Genomic DNA, 22,220 nt, shown 5'->3' on the forward strand with positions numbered 1-22,220 from the left:
AGATTTGGTCAACTTTCATAGATGTTTGAAACAAATCCTTATTGGTCAAATATTATATTGGAGGAGCTAACTTATTGTACAAATCCTTATTATATTGCTATTTGGCCGGCTAATTAATGTACAAAAGTTGTCATTAACGTGTATTAGAGTTTAAGAGTTGAATATAATTATCAAACTTTCCTAAATCCTCGATCCCAACCCCAGCCCCAATTAACTCTAGATCTATCCCTCCTTGTATCCTTTAGCTTCGCTGCTAATGGGAAATATACCGATCAAGTCGTCTTCATTCCAAGAACTTAATGAATTACGAATCCCATATGAAAGTATGTTAGCAGCTACCAACAACTTTGACCCGGGAAATATCATTCATAAAACATTACATAATAATTATGTATACAGAGGGGATCTGTTATGGCTTCGCAAACGGATCAACGTTATCGTACAAAGAACTGAATGTACGACAGAAGATGAGATCTTGAAAATGGTCTCAGTGCTTTCCCGTTTTAAGCATAAAAATATTGCCACTTTCGTTGGGTTTTGTTATAGGTACGGAGACAGTTACATCGTTACGGAAGGTGAAGTTCAAGGAAGTCTCGACCAAATCCTAAATATCGTAGATGTTCCCAGTTCCAGCTCAAAGAAGAATTTAGTTGTCCATAAAGTCCTCACATGTTCCCAAAGATTGAAAATATGTTTGGGTGCTGCCAGAGCCTTAAGGCACATCCATGAGTGGGGTGCCGTACATGGTGTTTTCATGACCAATAAAATACTTTTAGATGAAAATTTTGAGGCTAAGGTTGTTGGTTGGGTAATATCTTACACTGACTCAGATACCTTGAATAAGAGTTTGGGGCCGAAATCTGATGTGTATTCTTTCGGTATGGTTTTGATTGACCTGTTTTGTCACGAGTATGCAAAATTGCTGCGATGTGGGGGGGATACTGAATTATCTGGAATCGACAATACACACTTTGATAATAACATTCGCAAACAAATACACTCACAGGCATTGGCCATTTTGTTAGAATCGCTTAATAAATGCTTGAATGGACAAGGTGAACAGCGGCCGTCAATGGATGAGGTGGTTAAACTACTTGATAGAGCGTTTATTCTTCAAGGTTATCAAGTAAGCCCATCCTTTTTATATGGGGAGTGATATGTACACATCTTATTTTTGTTATGTACACAACCATCATACTTTAACTGTACAATACTGTAAAGCATGATGTTGTGTATATAATAATAATAGGTTGTGTACATATCATCACCCTTTTTATATTGAGTGTATTATTTTCAGTCGAAGTACTTATTTGACAAAATAATAATAATAATAATAATAATAATAATAATGACTCTATCAGTGTTAATTTAATAGTCCTCAAACAAAAAGGCACACAGTTTAATAAATTTCATTATCATTATTTTTTATTCATTTTACAGTTTTATCCTTTACTTTTACCTACCTTTTTGTTTTATATGTATAAAAGTAAAGATATTAAAGAACGTTAACTCGTTATTCTTATTTATTTATTTATTTATGGAAATGGACTATTAATTTGTGAAGTCTAAACATGACTTGAATTGAGACGGAGGGAGTAACTATTAAGGGAAGATTGCATTGTCGTGTAATTGGGTTGTGAAACACATTTTACAATTGTCGTTTGACACTATAGCGAGATGGCAATTATGTAATCTATTGCCGATCGACATTGTAGTGAGATGACAATTATGTAATTTATTTAATAAGAAAATTTTTCACTTTGTAGTAGTTTTTTTGGGTAACAACATCGTACAAAAATAATATTGAGCAAATACTTTGCACTGAGTTTAAACTGTCAGGTTGATTAGAATCTTAAAATGGCCATATAATATGGAAAAAAGTATTTAATAAGGTTACTTATTTTGTAGACTAAATTAGTTTTTTAACTCATAAATATTTTATATCAATCAATGTTCAGGAACGATCGTTTGGACTAGAATACATCAAGTCAGCCACAAAGAATTTTAGTGAAACATACCTAATTGGATCAGGCGGATATGGTAATGTGTATAAAGCAGAACTTGATATTTTCGATGAAAATACCTTTTTGAAGATAAAAGGAAAGAAGCCTGAAGGAACGTATATGAAGCGTATAACAGTAGCTATAAAACAAATCAAAAGCGATGAAAAGGGGCATGGTGAACATGGGTTCTTTATAGAAGTTGATATGCTTAGTAAATGCGAGCATCCCAACATAGTCTCACTTCTTGGCTATTGTAATGAAGATTCTGAATTGATCCTTGTCTACGAGTTTGTTCCAAATGGTAGCCTAGAAGATTATTTGATAGGCATAAATGCAAAAATATATCTTAATTGGGTTCAACGGATTAAAATATGCCTTAATATTGCAAGCGGGTTGGATTATCTTCACACAAAATTCAGTGAAAAAAAAAAGATAATTCATCGTGACATCAAAAGTGCTAACATATTATTAGACGAGAATTGGGAGGCCAAGATTGCTGACTTTGGGCTCTCTAAATTCTCCCATTTGAATCGGTCGAGGAGCACTATGATTACAAATACTATTGCAGGTACTGACTTTTACTTGGATCCGGAATATATGAAGACGGGTAAATTAAAAAAAGAATGTGACATATACTCTTTAGGAGTCGTGTTATTTGAAATATTGTCCGGGAGATTGGCCAACGATTCAATTTATTGTGCTGAAAATGTTAAAGGGCTTGCATCGGTTGCACGGAAGCGCTTTAACGAAGGAACGCTAAATGATATAATAGATCCTAAATTATTGGAAGAAGCAGAAGAAATCCACGGGGTAAACATAGTAGCCAATCAAGAGTCTTTGAAAGTCTTTGCAAAGATAGCATTTAGATGTTTGGCAAAAACTCAAGACAGGCGTCCAACAATTAAAGTCATCATTAAGAGACTTCAAACTGCATTAAACCTTCAAGTAAGTCGATGTTTTACAAATCCTTTACAACATTTTTTCTCTTAATATGCTTGACCTCTAAATAAATTGTACTACTAATTGGGATGCTAGCTCAATATTTTTTGAGCAAGATATAGGTTACAACCATACCTAGCGAACGAGTCGGGTTAGGTCAGGATAGGTCCGATATAATAAACTTTATCTGATTTTTGTGTGTATTATGGGTTTCTTCTAATAGTAAGATGATGTCGTTGAGGTTCAGAGGTTGTTATTGGTTGGAGGATTTCGAGTGTACTTTCGCTGAATAGACTTAGAAAACATTGCCCAAAACCTGTTCCATACAATGTTATGTTTCTCAAGTACTTTAGCCCGATAAAGTGCAAAAGGTTCAACAATCGTATCTATGTCAAGCACTTCTATATCTTTGCTTTGTTTGATATTCATAGTGTCTTGCCCAAAACCTGTTCCATGCTGTTTAATAACTTATGTTAACTCCATTATTATTTCGATAACTTTGTTCTAACGTCATTTGGGACGTTACAAAATCTTTTGACATGTCTTCCAAAAGCTCTCCTTCCTTCTTGTTGTTTGAAACTTTCATAGGTTGGTCGGGCTTTTGAAGCTGCAATGGATCCGTGTAGTATTTTGGTGATTTCATGTCTTATTACCGTCAACATTCTCATAAATCTCCTCTCGTACTGTCAGAAGCATGTAAGATCTTGTCAACTTGTCACCTTTATTTCCATTCTTTTGATAATGTGCATTTAGCTGACTAGGTTAAAGTGGAATGTCACTATCCAGTTGAGTATATGTCTTTGGTCTATTTTTAGGAGAATCGAGAATCTCTTCGCAGAGTTCTTGTTAATCGATAAAACTCAAGAAACAGTCTTTCTGCTAATAATAATTATTAAATCCATTTGTAGTTGTTAGTGCATGAGCATTAGTCCCAAGTTCATTATAATGTTTACGTTGTGTTTTATATGCGGTGAGTAATAGAGTAAGTGCTCATATACATTTAAAGTTAATTTTACTCACAGTTTGTGCAACCGCACGGATGCAGAATGCATCCATACGGGTTCAGTGTGCAACCGCACGGTTGCAAATGCAGACTATATTTAATGTTGATTTCGGGTTCATTGTTAGGGTTACGAACTCAAAACCTTCCATAGCCGTGAAATCGATCTACCGAGGTTTTAGTACTCATTTTGGTTGATCTTTAACATTCTAAAGTCGTTTTACTAAATAAGATCATTGTTTTGGTTATTGTTTTTGATATAAAACTCAATATCGAGTTATTCCGCACTCGATATTGAAGTCAAGATCGATTAATTCTGTTTACTTGATCTTAGAAGTGGTATGAGATCTGATAATTGGATCAATGCCTTCATCTTATTGAACGTGGGGTATATATGCCCCAACGATTACAGTGATACATGGAAACTAAATCCCTTATTTTAAGAATTTGATATACATCAATAATATAAATAATTACAAGATACACTAGATAATAAATACAAGATAAATGCTAAGTATATCTCTATTACTTCCCCGCAGTCGAAGCCATCGGTAATGAGATGCGAAGACTGGAACGAAATTCATCAAATAATAGCCGAGGAAGGCCTTTCGTGAAAATGTCAGCAATCTGATAACGAGTCGGAACGTGCAGTATTCGGACTTGACCCTTAGCCGCTTTCTCCCGTACGAAGTGGATGTCCATTTCTATGTGCTTTGTACGCAGATGATGAACTGGATTGCCCGAAAGATAAATGGCGCTCATGTTATCACAGAAAACGAGTGTTGCTTTAGTAATCGGACAACGCAACTCGAGAAGAAGATTACGTAACCAACATGATTCGGCAACTACATTTGCCACACCCCGGTATTCTGCCTCGGCACTGGAGCGAGACATTGTGGTTTGTCGTTTAGACGACCAAGAAATTAAGTTATCACCATATTAAACACAGTAATCCGAAGTGGAACGTCGTGTGTCCGGGCATCCACCCCAATCCGCATCAGTGTATGATACAAGAGTCGAAGTAGCCGAGCGAGTAAGATTGAGGCCGAGAGACAACGTGCCTTGCAAGTATCGAAGGATGCATTTCAACGCATTCATGTGAACATCCTTCGGATCATGCATATGTAAACAAACCTGTTGTACCACATACGAAATATCGGGCCGGGTAAATGTCAAGTATTGTAAGGCCCCGGCAAGTTGACGATATTTAGTAGAGTCCGCATATGGCCTGCCTTGTTTAGAACTTAATTTGCGGGCAGTATCGACAGGAGTAGAAACTGGATGACACCCTGTGAGCCCAGCTCGTTGAATGATAGTCTCGGCATAAACTTGCTGACTTAGAAATAGACCATGTTGCGTACGACTAACATCTATTCCAAGAAAAGAATGAAGCGGTCCTAAGTCTTTCATAGCAAACTCCCGGGATAGAAGAGAAAGTAACTGTAATCGTAACTTATCATTGGAAGTTGTAAGAATTATATCTACATAAAGTAAAAGGTAGGCAATGTTGTGTCCGTGATGATAAATAAACAAGGAATGATCACATGAGCTATTAACAAAACCAATACGCTTGGCATAAGTGGCAAAACGTTGGTACCAAGCCCTCGGGGCTTGCTTCAAACCATAAAGAGAGCGCTTAAGGTGACAAACATGATCCGGAAAATTTGGATCACGGAAGCCGTATGGTTGGTACATGTATGCGGTCTCGTTTAGATGACCATGGAGAAATGTGTTCTTTACATCTAGTTGCCGAATTTGCCAATTCTTAGAGACCGCAATACTCAAAACCATACGAATCGTAGCCGGTTTGACTACCGGACTAAAAGTCTCGTTACAATCAACTCCGAGAAGTTGCGAACACCCATCACCCACTAATCAAGCCTTATAACGCTTAAAAGAACCATCCGATTTGGTTTTGTGCCTGAAAATCCACATAGAACGAATTACCTGCATATTAGGTTTCCGTGGGACAAGAGTCCAAGTCTTATTATCAATCAAACCTTTAAGTTCATCACACATAGCCCTATTCCAATTCGGGTCAGTAAGAGCAGTTTTAGGACTAGAAGGAAGAGGAGAAATAGAAGAGGAAATGGAGAGATTGAAGGGAGATTTGGGTTTAAATATTCCCGACATACTACGAGTAACCATTTTATGGGTAGGAGGATTAGGATTAATTATAGGAGATGGTGAATTCGGGGACTGAGATGAAGCAGGTGTATGAGTGGGAGGTGGATTAATTATAGGCGATGGTGGAGAACAAGTGGATTGATGTGTCGAATCTGGATGGGTGGGAGAAGAAGCATGCAAAGGTGGTGAAGCATGCGTAGGAGATGTGGGTAAAGTTGGTGTAATATTAGAATCATTTGGAGTGGACTGAGGAGTATTTGGGCTGGAAGGAGTAGATGGGTGGATAGTGGAAGTAGGATAGAATATAGGATTAAATGATGAGTGAAGAAACTGATATGTATTGGAGTTAATATCGTGTACAGTAGAGAAAGGAAAAGATGATTCGTCAAAAATGACGTGACGAGAGATGATGAGTTTGTTGGTGGATAGATCAAAACATTTGTATCCGTGAATATTCGAGGGATAACCTAGAAAAACACAATGTGTAGAACGGGGTTGTAGTTTGTTTCGTTGTGTAGAGGGAATAAGTGGGTAGCATAAGCAACCAAAAACACGAAGGTGATTGTAAGATGGATCACGATTAAAAAGAAGTTGTGTGGGGGAGAGATTGTGGTAAGTTTTGTTGGGTAAAATATTAAGAAGATAGGTAGCCATTTTGAGAGCATGATGCCAAAAATTAGGAGGTACATGAGAATGAGAAAGTAGAGTGCGAATTATGTTATTGATGGCCCGAATTTTGCGTTCGGCTTTTCCATTTTGGGAAGAGGTGTATGGACAAGAGAATCGAAAAAGCATGCCATTTTGGCGACAAAAATTGTGAAATGAGGTGTTGTTATATTCGGTTCCATTATCACACTGAATTGTTTTGATGGATGCATGAAATTGTGTTTTGATTAATGTGTTAAAGTTGGTAAACACATTATATACTTCCGATTTTTTACCAAGGGGAAAGGTCCATAAATAATTTGGTGTTGTCTGCCATCGATTAAGAAAAGAGAAAAGGTAGAAGAGTGAAAAACGAAAGATGAGCAGGGGTTTAGGCTGATACCATGACAGAGTTAAGTAATTGGATCGATGCCTTCATCTTATTGAACGTGGGGTATATATGCCCCAAAGATTACAGTGATACATGGAAACTAAATCCCTTATTTTAAGGATTTGATATACATCAATAATATAAATAATTACAAGATACACTAGATAATAAATACAAGATAAATGCTAAGTATATCTCTATTAAGATCTACAGGTGTCTTTAATCGATCGGTTTTAGAGTCAATTGTGTTCTTAAAGTTTTGGGTTTTGGTATTTTTGAAAGAATTCATCAAAATCTTAAATTTTTGACATTTAAATCCGTGTTTTTGTTAATTAAGTGTGTTAATCTGGTCATAATCTTTGTTTTGAACGTAAAACAATTGGTATTTTTGATCCAGATTGAGTGCTAGATCGATTCAACCCATAAACCCTAATTTTGGTGCAGTTTTCTGCCCAGAATTCGCAAAGATCACAACCGTAAGGTTACACCTTGCAACCATACGGATACACCACTCGGATACTGCAACCATACTGATACAACATTGTATCCGTGTAATTGTCAAACTGTTTTGTAGCGACCCGACCAAATCATGTTTGACGGCGCCGTCTACTTAGGTCCCGTTACGTGGTCAGAAGTCTTTAAGACAAAGTTTGACCAAAATATGTCGCCTTCATTTCAAAATAAAGATTGTTCCCAAAGTTTACAAGAATTGTTCAACCAATAGTTAAGTTACAACGTTATAATACGAATGAAATCTAGGCGACACGGTTTAAAGTAAAGTCAAAAGACGCTCCATGAAATGCACATATACTCGACATCCAATGCAAGTATCAAATAATGAGCGGAAGCATGTATCATGTATCGTTCAAGGACCTGAGAAAAACATAGAAATCTGTCAACGAAAACGTTGGTGAAATCATAGGTTTAAGTAAGTAAGTACAAGTGAACCACAAGATTTGCATCAATGAAATAATAGTAATACATTCCAAAAGTTTGTTTCACGAGCACCCAATTATCAAAGCTTAACATTCCTTCCATTGTATACCCCATCACTTAGTGCTAGAACAAACACTGATTCTCGAAAATATATTTCATCCGTAGACGGTAGCGAACCGTCAAGGATGAGGGTTGTCAACCCATATGGCCATATAACATAAGTTCTCGCTTACACCCGGCAAGTGTAACTAATGATAATCGAATTGAGGATTTTGTTCTAAACTCGTATGTAGAATGTTTGTTTTCCCGTTCTTGTGTTCACTTAGTTCAAAAGAATCGTTTATGTTTTCTCATCCCAATATAAGTTCAAAAAGAGTAAAAGTGGGACTATGATCTCACCTTGAGTGCACGAGTAGTAAAGTACTTCACAAAATAACGTGTGCGAAGGATAGTGCTAGTCTTGACCTAAACAAATAGGTCGTATCAATAACGGTAAACACGATAGGTCAAAGATGTTCAATTAGTCCTATGGCTCGTTACGACTCGATTATTTAGCATGTGAAATCAAATTGCCAAGTTTCATGCAAGATACAAGTATATAAACAAGTTAGGAAGGTTGCATAATCATTTGGTTAAGTTTGACAAAAAGTCAAACTTTGGTCGGTCAAAGTCAACGAAAGTCAACACGTTCGGGTCGGGTCCCGAACTATTTTTCTGAGGTTTTTATTCATATATAAGCATGTTAGAACAAGTCTCATGTGAATCGGAGGTCTAGAACATGGCAAACATTTTTGATAAAATGGAAAAGTTGGACAGAATCTGGACAAGGCAAATGTCGCGCCGCGGCAAGGGGTGTCGCGCCGCGACATAACACATGGTCTGGTGTCAGGTCGTTTTCAAGGTTCAAGTCTTGGTCAAAACTTCAAACAAACGCAAAACGCAAACCGCAAACAATTAGAAGACGTATCTTATACCGTTGGAAAGCTCTTTTGACAAGGAACACAACTAAACACAAATCCTCAAACAAAAACATCATTTACAACAATCGAATTCTCGTCATGTGATCAATAAACGCTCATCTCAAAGCCTCAAGTTCATCAATATGCATTTTAAGTTCCGGGAATCCAATTTACACATATGATATGCCGTTTTGAAGGTAATGAAGCATACATTACAACTAATCACTAACAATTAACATTCCATGGCATTCAAGCATCCAAAAATTCATTTCAAGAACTAGCAAACCCTAGTCAAGCAACACCAAAATCAATAATCACGTTTTTGAAGTTTCTTTGATCAATCTATATATCAACATGAAGCTAATGATGCTAGTAACACTTTTAAAACATCAACTTTCAACATCTAACAACATATGATCATCCAAAATTCAAGAACAACACACCAAAATTCAAGTTCATGCTAGTTACACTAAAACAACGAGATCGAGCATATAAATCATATATTCATGTTAGACTTGAGCCATAGACACTAATTAACACTTTTATAAGTTAAAAACATAGTATTTGATCCAATTAAGATAAACACAAGTACCCACCCAGGCGACTCAAGGCGATCTTCATATCGTGCTCGATTCTTCTTCGTTTTCTTTGATTTTTCCTGGTGAGTTCGATTTTCTTGCTATCTTTTGGTTATTATCTGGTTCCCGTTGTTGGTTTTCTGGTCATGGGTAAATCATCGGGTGGGAAGAAGAAAAAACAGGTTCAATTGGCTCCTAGGGTTTTGAGGAATCGCAAAATTGGTGTTACTGACGTCGATAATCAACCCGGAAATAGTCAAAACGAAACATTGGTGCCACCGGAAAACTCTCAGGTTAATAACCTTGATGCGAATTTTGACGATCAAGGGGTGAAGGATAATAGAAGTGTGTATACGGCTTCGGATTCGTCTGAAGATGAATCTACTTCACAACAGGCTGATTATAATGTTGAGTCACCTAGGGTTAATCATGTTTCTGGTAGTGACAATCGTTGTGATCAATCTCCTAGGGTTTCCACTACAGCGACAGAAAAGGGGGCGTATTTTACCCTGGGAACTGAACATGTCACAGGTAAGGAGTTTAAGACTACTTCTGTGAATTTGAATATGAATGATGATACTAATGTCCAGACAGCAAAAACGGATCCTTTGATGTCTTATTTGCATGCTGCTTCCAGTTCTGTTAAGAAACCAAAGATAAACTTTCGTCTTTTGGAATCGAATACTAAGTTGGAAGAGGGGATAGATGTGGAACTGCCATTATCTTCAGTTATGGAGGCTTCTGCGAGGTATTCTAATACTTTGTACGGATATTTTCTTGGCAAGAGACTTGCTTTTCCAGTGGTGCAACATTATGTTTTGAATGCATGGAAGAAGTTTGGGATTGAGAAAGCAATGATGAACGCCAAGGGTTTTTACTTCTTTAAGTTCTCCTCTGAATCTGGTATGATTGACGTGTTAGAGCATGGTCCATGGATGATTCGAACGGTCCCTATTATTCTTAATAAATGGTCGCCTAATGTGTCGTTGACGAAAGAAGATTTGACTAAGATTCCCGTATGGTTAAAACTGTATGATGTTCCTTTAGCTGGGTTCACTGAAGATGGTCTAAGTGTCATTGCCTCTAAGATTGGAAGACCTATGTTGCTAGACTCTTATACGAGCACAATGTGTGCGGAATCATGGGGAAGGCCGAACTATGCTCGTGCCATGGTGGAAGTGGATGCCAAATCTGAGTTAAAGGAAAAGCTAACTGTGGCTACTCCGAACATTGAGGGAAAAGGTAAAACTATTGATGTGGTTACGGTTGAATATGAGTGGATACCTCCACGATGTTCGTGTTGTAAGGTATTCGGTCATAAAGATGTTCAATGCCCGAAGTCGGTCCAGGTAAAGGAAGTGGAAGCGCCTAAGACTGATGATGGTTTCAAGCTGTTCTATAAGCGTAAATCTAAAGGTATAAATGTTGGGAACCCTAAACAGCCACCTGTTGAAGGATTTGCAGTGGGTAAACAAAAACAAAAGGTGATCTATAGGGTCAAACAACCTGATGCAATTAAGAAAATGGATACAAATAAATCGGGTGAACCGAGTGGGCTGAAAAACAAAGATGAAACGGGTTCAAAAGAGATTCACTTGGAAAATGCCTTTGATGCCCTTAATAATATTGATGAGAATCTTCCCGCGACTAAGACAATCGAGTTGAATCTTATTGATGAAGAAAGCGATGTTGATCCAGATTTGAATGATACTGCTCAATTTATGGCTCATGGATTATCTGAGGGGGCAAGCACTCCCGATGTCACAGGTATCCAATGATTAGTTTCGCTTCGTGGAATATTAGGGGTTTGAACCGCATCCCAAAACAAAATGAGGTTCATGAAGTGGTTACGGGTAATAATCTTTGCATTTGTGCTATTTTGGAATCCCATGTTGTTAGTAAGAAGTTAAACAATATTTGTTCGACTGTGTTTCCTCATTGGAGCTGGAGTTCTAACAGTAGCTCATGTGAGCGAGGCACTAGGATAATCTTGGGGTGGGATCCTGATATTGTTCAAGTGATGATTCTTGCTTCTTCTGATCAGGTTATTCATTGCCAAGTCAGGATGTTACAAGATAACAGAGATATGTTTGTTTCTGTTATCTATGCTTCAAATAATCACATGCATCGTAGGAGTCTTTGGCGGGATCTGTCAATGCATAATCGATTCGTTGGTCCTTATCCATGGGTTCTCTTGGGGGATTTTAATGCTTCCTTATATATTGATGACTCTTCTTCTGGTTCTTCTCGAATGACAATTGCTATGAGGGAATTCAAAGAGTGCGTCGATGATATTTGTGTGACTGATGTCAATCCCACTGGATTGCATTTTACATGGAATCAGAGGCCTAATTCCAACTCGGGCATTCTTAAAAAGATTGATCGTATAATGGCGAACGAAGCTTTCATGACCGAGTTTACCAACGCCTATGCCATTTTTCAACCGTACAGGATCTCTGATCACTGCCCATCGGTGTTGAAGTTTCCTAGTGTGATTTCTAATCGTCCAAAACCTTTTCGCTTCAGCAACTATTTAGTGTTTAAAGAGGAATTCAAGCAAATCGTGACTGATGGTTGGGGAGCGACTATTGATGGTCACAATATGTTCAAGGTGGTCAAAAAGTTAAGAAGTTTAAAGAAGCCCCTTAGAAAACTCATGTGGTCAAAAGGTGATTTGCACGATAATGTTATTCGTTGTAGAAAGGAGCTTGATGAAGCTCAGATTGCCCTGGATGCCAATCCTGCGGATGTGGTTTCTCGTGAGAATGCTAGTCGTGCTCTTAAACATTTTACAGAAGCAAGCTTAGAGGAAGAGAGGTTTTTAAAACAAAAATCTAAGATTGAATGGCTAAGAGTCGGTGACTGTAACTCTGGTTACTTTCACAAGGTGATCAAAGGTAGAACACACCGTAGTCGAATTCAGGCGCTGATAGATGGTGACGGTTGTATCATTGAGGGTCTAGCTGTCCCGAATAAAATTGTTGCTCACTTTGAGAATTTTCTTGGTACGGCTAATGTTTGCTCTCCTATATCACAACCTGCTTCCCTATTTACCAATCGGTTATCTGCTGATGTGGCTAACCATATGGTTCGTTCAGTAACGGCTACTGAGATCAAGGATGCGATATTTGATATTGGAGAAATTAAATCCCCGGGTCCTGATGGCTACACTTCTGCTTTCTTTAAGAACTCGTGGGAGATTGTTGGTTCTGATGTGGTTGCTGCGGTTGCGGACTTCTTTAATAATGGTCAGCTACTTACTGAATTAAATCATACTATCATTGCCTTATTGCCGAAAGTTGCAACCCCGGCGAAGGTTACAGATTACAGGCCGATCTCCTGCTGTAACGTTATTTATAAATGTATCAGTAAAATTATCACTAACCGCATTAAATCGAGTCTAGATATGTTGATAAGTGATAACCAGTCAGCTTTTATTCCGGGTCGGCGAATATCAGATAATATTTTGCTTACCCAAGAGCTCATGAAGAATTATCATCTTGATAGAGGTATTCCGCGTTGTGCCTTTAAAGTTGACATTCAGAAAGCATATGATACTGTCGACTGGAATTTCTTAGAGTCGATTCTGCATTGCTTCGGATTTCATAATACTATGGTGAAATGGAGACGACTTCCTTCTCTATTAATATCAATGGGGAGCTCCACGGTTTTTTCAAAAGTAAACGGGGTTTGAGACAAGGAGACCCGATTTCTCCTTATCTTTTTACTCTTGTTATGGAGGTGCTCTCGTTGATGCTAAAACGGAATATTAGCCGGGCAGGTGACTTTCAGTACCATCCTAAATGTAGTAAGCAACACATTGTAAATCTATGCTTTGCTGATGACTTGTTCTTATTCTCGCATGCTGATATCGACTCTGTTCGTATTATTTCCGATGCCCTTGAGGAATTTAAATCTTGTTCGGGGTTGGTGCCTAGTCTTCCTAAGAGCACCGCATTTTTTGCTAACGTTAGCCAGGTTGTAAAGCATCAGATTCTGGATTTACTCCCTTTTGAAGAGGGATCTCTCCCGGTTCGTTACCTTGGGGTTCCTCTTGTTTCTTCTCGCTTATTACATCGAGACTGTAAAGTTCTTATTGAGAGAGTGAAGCACAAGATAGATGATTGGAAAAATAAATCTTTATCTTTTGCTGGGCGTGTGCAACTTATCATCTCAGTGCTTTATTCTATGCAGGTTTATTGGTCGGGTGTTTTTATTTTGCCTGCATCCGTGATCAAAGACATCGAAAAACTGTTAAGGGGTTTCTTGTGGTGCCAAGGGGATATGAAAAAAGGGAAGGCCAAGGTAAAATGGTCTGATTTGTGTCTTCCGAAATCTGAAGGAGGTCTTGGGTTTAAGAGCCTTAAAATGTGGAATGTTGCTCTCATGTCTTACCATATTTGGAGTCTTATTGCAAATAAGCAATCCCTTTGGGTTAAGTGGGTGCATTCTTACCATTTAGTGGGGCGCCATTTTTGGGAGGTTGATGTTAAATCCACCTCTTGTTGGAGCTGGCGAAAACTTCTTAGCATTCGAGGTATCATTCGGCCGTTTATTAGACATATTATCGGGAATGGCCAATCAACTTCTGCTTGGTTCGATTGGTGGTGCGAACATGGCCCGTTGGATCTTAAGATTTCTAGACGCCAAATTTTTAACGCGGGTTTTGATCACAATACTCGAGTGTGCAGTTTGGTTAATGACACAGGGTGGACATGGCCATCGGAATGGGGTCAGATTATTCCTTTCGATACTTCTATCTCATTGTCTCATGATCATGATTTTATGAAGTGGATCGATTCGGATGGTGTTGCTCATCAGTTTTCGGTTGGATCTGTCTGGCATTCGATTAGGCCAAAAGCTCCTGTTGTCCCATGGTTTAATCTTGTTTGGTCCCCTCATTGCATTCCCCGTCACGCGTTTCTGTTATGGCTTGTCATGGGTCAGAAACTGAAAACTCAGGATAGGCTTCGCTCGTGGGATTTACAACATCATAGGGGGGCTGTGGTGTGCTCGTTATGCAACATGGTTATGGATTCTCATGATCATTTATTTTTTGAGTGTGCTTTCTCGTCGCAGGTTTGGTCCAAAGTGCAGCCTTTAATTCCGATTCCTATTAATTCTTCTAGCTGGAAGTTGGCTCGTGATGTGTTATCGCCAGTTGCTCACAAAAAAGTGGCCCGTGTTGTCGTTTCAAAGCTTTTGTATGCTGCTGCTATATATTTTCTGTGGCAAGAGCGAAACAATCGGATTTTCAAAAGACCCAAACGTTCAAGTGATCAAGTCTTTGATGTCATTTTTTCCACTGTTCGTTTAAAGTTGCTTTCGATCAAGTTTAAAGATTCTCTTCAATCGCAGCTTTTAAAGGATACATGGAAGATCCCATAAGCTGCGCTAGTTTGTGCTTGCTAGTGTTCTAGCTGTTTATTAGGCCGTGTCTGGTTGTTTGTTTGGTTTGCTCGAGCCTGCGTGCTTGTTGTTTTGGTTTTGCGTTTGCTGGTCTTTTATGGTGGTTTTGAGGCTTGTCTCTTAACCTCTAACTTATTTTGTTTCATTCTTTATTCTTTTATAAAATTCACCGGGTATAACCCTTTACCCAAAAAAAAAATAAGTTAAAAACATCAAGAACACAAAATCTAGTGATTTTAGAAAGTTACCCAAATGAGATGAAGTTGGTACCAAAATGAAGAGGATGAAGAGAGGATCACGAATATGTAATTTATTTGGTTGCTAGCTCCCTAATCCGGATTTAGATGATGAATGAATGAGAAAGAAAATTGGGTGTGTGTGTTCTTGCTAGAGAGAAAGAGAGAGAGAGATGAAGATGAAATGAATGGGTGAAAGGGGTTTGACCCTTTGACCTAGTCAAGGGTTTGATCCCTTGTCAAGTTTAGTCCCTCAACTTTCGCTCGGGTGCGGGAATTACCTAAACGAGATAATTTAAAACGCGTATCAACGGGAGATGTTATAAACATATAACGGATTTTATATTAGTATAACGGAAAAATAAATGGAAAAAGGCGGGATGTTACATTACCTACTCCTTAAAAGAAATTTCGTCCCGAAATTTAAGTAGGCGTAGTAGTCGTTGTTTCTTCCTCGAGATCTCGCGTTTCCGAATTCACGAATAGGTGAGGATACTTCCTTTGCATTTGATCTTGTCTTTCCCAAGTGAACTCGGGTCCTCTTTTGGCATTCCAACGAACCTTGACAATCGGAATTCGGCTTTGTTTCAATGTCTTGACGGAGGTGTCCACAATTTTAACCGGTTCCTCCACAAAATGAAGCTTGTCATCAATAGTAAGTTCCTCAAGAGGGATGACGATATCGGGTTCGGCAAGACACTTTTTCAAGTTAGATACATGGAAGGTAGGATGAACGGAGTTCAATTGAGGCGGAAGATTTAAACGATAAGCAACGGTTCCAATACGCTCCAAGATTTCGAAAGGACCAATATACCGCGGATTTAGCTTCCCGCGTTTCCCAAAACGGATTACACCTTTCCAAGGCGCGACTTTTAACATTACTCGGTCACCGACTTGAAATTCAAGATCGTTGCGTCGTTTGTCGGTATAGCTCTTTTGACGACTTCGGGCCGTCCTAAGCCTATCTCGGATTTGAACGATTTTCTCGGTGGTTTCGTGAATGAGTTCGGGTCCGGTGATTTGCACGTCGCCTACCTCGGCCCAACAAAGAGGTGAACGACATTTGCGGCCATATAGCGCTTCAAAGGGTGCGGCTTTAATACTCGCGTGATAACTATTGTTATAAGAGAACTCGGCGAGAGGTAAGTGCTTGTCCCAAGCTTTTCCGAAATCAACCACGCAAGCTCGTAACATGTCCTCTAAGGTTTGGATCGTACGTTCGCTTTGTCCATCGGTTTGAGGATGATATGCGGTGCTCATGTCTAAACGCGTTCCCAACGCTTCTTGCAATGTACGCCAAAATCTAGAAACGAAACGGCCATCTCGGTCGGAGATAATGGATAAAGGTACACCGTGTCGGGCTACGATTTCCTTAATGTAAAGTTGTGCAAGTTTCTCCATTTTGTCCGTTTCCTTCATGGCCAGGAAGTGTGCGGATTTGGTGAGACGGTCAACAATAACCCAAATGGTATCATAACCGCCCGTCGTTTTTGGTAGTTTGGTGATAAAATCCATCGTTATCCTTTCCCACTTCCATTGCGGAATCTCGGGTTGTCGAAGTAGTCCGGACGGTCTTTGGTGTTCGGCTTTGACTTTGGAACATGTCAAACACTTGGAAACATAAGTAGCTACGTCCCTTTTGATGTTCGGCCACCAATATAGCTGTTTAAGGTCGTGGTACATCTTATTGGCACCGGGGTGAATCGAGTATCGTGACTTATGGGCTTCATCTAAAATAAGGCTTCGTAGGTCCCCATAACTAGGCACCCAAATTCTTCCGGCGAAATATCGGAGTCCGGTCTCCCTAATTTCGAATCGAGAGACGAGAATGTTCAAGAGCTCGTGTGAAAGGTTTTCATCCTTGAGAGCCTCATCTTGGGCTACCCGAATTTGGCTATTAAGGTTTGTGTGGATGGTGATGTTTAAGGCTCGGACACGAAGAGGCACCGCTCTTTCTTTTCGACTTAAGGCATCGGCTACTACATTTGCCTTCCCGGGATGGTAACGAAGCTCGCAATCGTAATCGTTCAAAGTTTCAATCCACCGTCGTTGTCTCATGTTTAGTTGCTTTTGATCGAAAATGTGTTGAAGGCTTTTGTGATCGGTGAAGATAGTACTCTTGGTTCCATAAAGATAGTGTCTCCACATTTTAAGTGCAAAGACAACGGCTCCGAGTTCGAGATCATGTGTCGTATAGTTTCGTTCATGAATTTTGAGTTGTCGAGAAGCATAAGCAATGACTTTCGCTCGTTGCATCAATACACACCCAAAACCATGTTTTGAGGCATCGCAATATACAACGAAGTCATCATTGCCTTCGGGAAGTGACAAGATAGGAGCGGTGGTTAGCTTCGTTTTCAAGATTTGGAATGTGGATTCATGTTCGGTCGCCCAAATGAATTTCTTTCCCTTGTGAGTCAATGCGGTTAGAGGACGTGCAACCAAAGAGAAATTTTCGATGAATCTACGATAGTACCCGGCGAGACCCAAAAATTGACGAATGTGAGTAGGAGTAGTAGGAGTCTCCCATTTACTAATGGCTTCGATCTTTGTGGGATCGACTTTAATACCTTGGTCACTTACAACATGACCAAGAAATTGAACTTCCTTTAACCAAAATTCACACTTGGAGAATTTGGCATAGAGTTGTTCTTGTCTTAAAAGTTCAAGCACAAGTCGGAGATGATGTTCGTGCTCTTCTTCATTTTTAGAATAGATCAATATGTCATCGATGAACACAATAACGAATTTATCGAGATACGGTTTGCACACGCGGTTCATAAGATCCATGAACACCGCCGGTGCGTTAGTGAGACCAAATGGCATGACAAGGAATTCATAACTACCATAACGAGTTCGGAAAGCGGTTTTGGAGACATCTTCCCCCTTAACCCTCAATTGATGATAACCCGAGCGGAGATCGATTTTCGAATATACACAAGACCCTTGTAGTTGATCAAAGAGGTCATCGATGCGAGGAAGAGGATATCGGTTCTTAACCGTCAATTTATTTAGTTCACGATAATCAATGCACATTCGTAGGGATCCGTCTTTCTTTTTAACAAATAAAATCGGAGCGCCCCAAGGTGAATGGCTAGGTTGGATAAAACCTCGATCAAGTAGTTCTTGGATTTGACTTTGCAATTCTTGCATTTCAGATGGAGCGAGTCTATATGGTGCACGTGCTACGGGTGCGGCTCCCGGAATAAGATCGATTTGGAATTCAACCGGTCGATGAGGCGGAAGACCCGGCAATTCGTCGGGAAATACATCGGAATAGTCACTAACAATTGGCACATCATCGATGTGCTTCTCATCGGACTCGACTTTCTTAACGTGAGCAAGGATCGCAAAACAACCCTTACGGAGTAGTTTTCTAACTTTAATACACGAAACGAGGTTGAGTCCGGTGCAACTCTTATCGCCATAGACGATCAAAGGTTCACCATTCTCGATAGGAATTCGGATTGCGTTAAGATCACAAAGAATGTGAGATTTCGTTTTGACTAACCAATTCATACCGATTATTACATCAAAGCTTCCTAGTTCCATGGGTATCAAGTCAATTTCAAATTCCCTACCCAAAATGTTTAACGTACACCCCCGGTAATATGTGTCGGCACTTAATAGTTTTCCGTTAGCCACTTCAATGGTATAAGTGGTATCTAATGGAAGAGGTGGAGTGCTAAAAGAATGAGTCAAAGTCTTGGATACAAAGCATTTATCGGCACCCGAATCGAATAAGCAAGAGACATAAGAATTGTTGAGAAGAAACGTACCCGTGACTAGTTCAGTGTCATCCCGGGCTTCCTCGGTGTTTATGTTGAAAGCTCGACCGCGCGTATTGGGGTTATCTTTCCTCTTCGGGCATGCATTTCTATAATGGCCCGTTTGGCCACATTCATAACAAGTGCCCGTCTTTGGTGCATTGGGCCATTTTCGAGCGACGGGAGTGGCACTTTTACAATCGTTGGCCTTATGACCAATTCCTTGGCACCGGTGGCAAATTAACTTACTACATTCGCCAAAGTGATGTTTGTTGCATTTGTTGCAAAGAGGTAGGTTCCCGGCATAACCTTTCTTGCCGTCGGAGGTGTAAGGCTTCTTAGCAAAGTTGTTGTTGCTTGATTGGGAGGGTTCCCACTTTCTTTTGTTGCCGCCCGATTTATCCTCGGCCTTAGGTGCCGAAACTACGATTTCGTCAACCGTTTCAATTAGTTGGCGAGCCATGTTCATAGCGGCTTGATGGGTAGTGGGTTTGGATGACATCACCCCTTGTTTGATGCTTTTTGGAAGACCGAGCATGTAGAGCTCAATCCTTTGAGATTCGGGGTTAACAAGATTAGGACACATCAAGGATAGTTCGGCGAAGCGTTGATTATAAGCTTTAAGATCGTTTCCGACTGCTTTCAAAGCTCTTAGTTCTTCCTCAAGCTTTCGGGTTTCTTCGCGCGGAAAATATTCAACAATCATCTTTTCCTTTAGATCGGCCCAAGAGAGGGCATGAGCCTCATCGGTACCCACCGATTGAACATAGGTGTTCCACCATGTTAGAGCAATTCCGGAGAAAGTGTGAGTGGAGTATTTGACCCTGTCTTGGCCCCGACAACCGCTTATGCTAAAGACGGCTTCCGTTTGCTCAAACCATCGGGTGAGCACGACCGGTCCCCCGGTTCCATCAAAAGTGTGAGGTTTGCACCCCATGAAAGCTTTATAGGAGCATCTCTCGTTTGAGTTTCTGGCTCCATTGTTGTTGTTGTTGTTGTTGTTGTTGTGGTTGTTATTATTATTGTTGTTGGATGAGTGACCGGCCATGGCCGCATCTACGGCGGTAGCTATCATCCGTTCGAGAGCTTGTTCGGGAGTTTCATTTCGGCGTACACGACGAGGAGCCATTGCTCCTTCAAGACACAAGAATATCATTGATTAGTATTCTCAATAATACTAACCGTGATATAGAATAAAGATAAAGAGAAGGGTTTTTTTTTTTTTTTTTTTTTTTTTTTTTTTTTTTTTTTTTCGACTCGCCTTAAATTCTTTATGTCATAATGTCGGAACGTTCATACGAGTCACCGTAATATAATCCCGGAAATTATATTACCCTGATTCATATGTGCATTCGACATCATTTCATATAGTCAAGGTGGCGTGTCAATCAAATTAAACAACGTGAGATTAAGATGAACTAGGAGTAGATATGAGTAGAAACGTTCGAGTATAAATGCACAAGTAGTCAAGTAATTCCTACTTCAAGTCTATATGCCGGTTGTAGTCTAGACTCACCAATGTACCCTATGACTCGGGGTTGACACTAATGAACTCTAAATCCCTACAACCAACGCTCTGATACCATCTGTAGCGACCCGACCAAATCATGTTTGACGGCGCCGTCTACTTAGGTCCCGTTACGTGGTCATAAGTCTTTAAGACAAAGTTTGACCAAAATATGTCGCCTTCATTTCAAAATAAAGATTGTTCCCAAAGTTTACAAGAATTGTTCAACCAATAGTTAAGTTACAACGTTATAATACGAATGAAATCTAGGCGACACGGTTTAAAGTAAAGTCAAAAGACGCTCCATGAAATGCACATATACTCGACATCCAATGCAAGTATCAAATAATGAGCGGAAGCATGTATCATGTATCGTTCAAGGACCTGAGAAAAACATAGAAATCTGTCAACGAAAACGTTGGTGAAATCATAGGTTTAAGTAAGTAAGTACAAGTGAACCACAAGATTTGCATCAATGAAATAATAGTAATACATTCCAAAAGTTTGTTTCACGAGCACCCAATTATCAAAGCTTAACATTCCTTCCATTGTATACCCCATCACTTAGTGCTAGAACAAACACTGATTCTCGAAAATATATTTCATCCGTAGACGGTAGCGAACCGTCAAGGATGAGGGTTGTCAACCCATATGGCCATATAACATAAGTTCTCGCTTACACCCGGCAAGTGTAACTAATGATAATCGAATTGAGGATTTTGTTCTAAACTCGTATGTAGAATGTTTGTTTTCCCGTTCTTGTGTTCACTTAGTTCAAAAGAATCGTTTATGTTTTCTCATCCCAATATAAGTTCAAAAAGAGTAAAAGTGGGACTATGATCTCACCTTGAGTGCACGAGTAGTAAAGTACTTCACAAAATAACGTGTGCGAAGGATAGTGCTAGTCTTGACCTAAACAAATAGGTCGTATCAATAACGGTAAACACGATAGGTCAAAGATGTTCAATTAGTCCTATGGCTCGTTACGACTCGATTATTTAGCATGTGAAATCAAATTGCCAAGTTTCATGCAAGATACAAGTATATAAACAAGTTAGGAAGGTTGCATAATCATTTGGTTAAGTTTGACAAAAAGTCAAACTTTGGTCGGTCAAAGTCAACGAAAGTCAACACGTTCGGGTCGGGTCCCGAACTATTTTTCTGAGGTTTTTATTCATATATAAGCATGTTAGAACAAGTCTCATGTGAATCGGAGGTCTAGAACATGGCAAACATTTTTGATAAAATGGAAAAGTTGGACAGAATCTGGACAAGGCAAATGTCGCGCCGCGGCAAGGGGTGTCGCGCCGCGACATAACACATGGTCTGGTGTCAGGTCGTTTTCAAGGTTCAAGTCTTGGTCAAAACTTCAAACAAACGCAAAACGCAAACCGCAAACAATTAGAAGACGTATCTTATACCGTTGGAAAGCTCTTTTGACAAGGAACACAACTAAACACAAATCCTCAAACAAAAACATCATTTACAACAATCAAATTCTCGTCATGTGATCAATAAACGCTCATCTCAAAGCCTCAAGTTCATCAATATGCATTTTAAGTTCCGGGAATCCAATTTACACATATGATATGCCGTTTTGAAGGTAATGAAGCATACATTACAACTAATCACTAACAATTAACATTCCATGGCATTCAAGCATCCAAAAATTCATTTCAAGAACTAGCAAACCCTAGTCAAGCAACACCAAAATCAATAATCA

At 39.4% G+C, this 22,220-nt stretch overlaps 1 protein-coding gene across 1 annotated transcript in view; it reads left to right on the top strand.

Annotated features, from left to right (window-relative positions):
* Nucleotides 1-256: 256 nt before the first annotated feature.
* LOC139874986 (receptor like protein kinase S.2-like) overlaps nt 257-22,220 on the top strand; it is a 31,893-nt gene continuing 9,929 nt past the window's right edge. The window contains exons 1-2 of the mRNA XM_071862373.1: nt 257-1,126; nt 1,959-2,948. Coding sequence (XP_071718474.1) covers nt 257-1,126; nt 1,959-2,948 — 1,860 coding nt within the window. The remainder of the gene's footprint in view (nt 1,127-1,958; nt 2,949-22,220) is intronic.

The sequence above is a fragment of the Rutidosis leptorrhynchoides genome, chromosome 11 (genome assembly GCF_046630445.1).
Source record: "Rutidosis leptorrhynchoides isolate AG116_Rl617_1_P2 chromosome 11, CSIRO_AGI_Rlap_v1, whole genome shotgun sequence".
In the NCBI taxonomy this organism is placed as follows: Eukaryota; Viridiplantae; Streptophyta; class Magnoliopsida; order Asterales; family Asteraceae; genus Rutidosis; species Rutidosis leptorrhynchoides.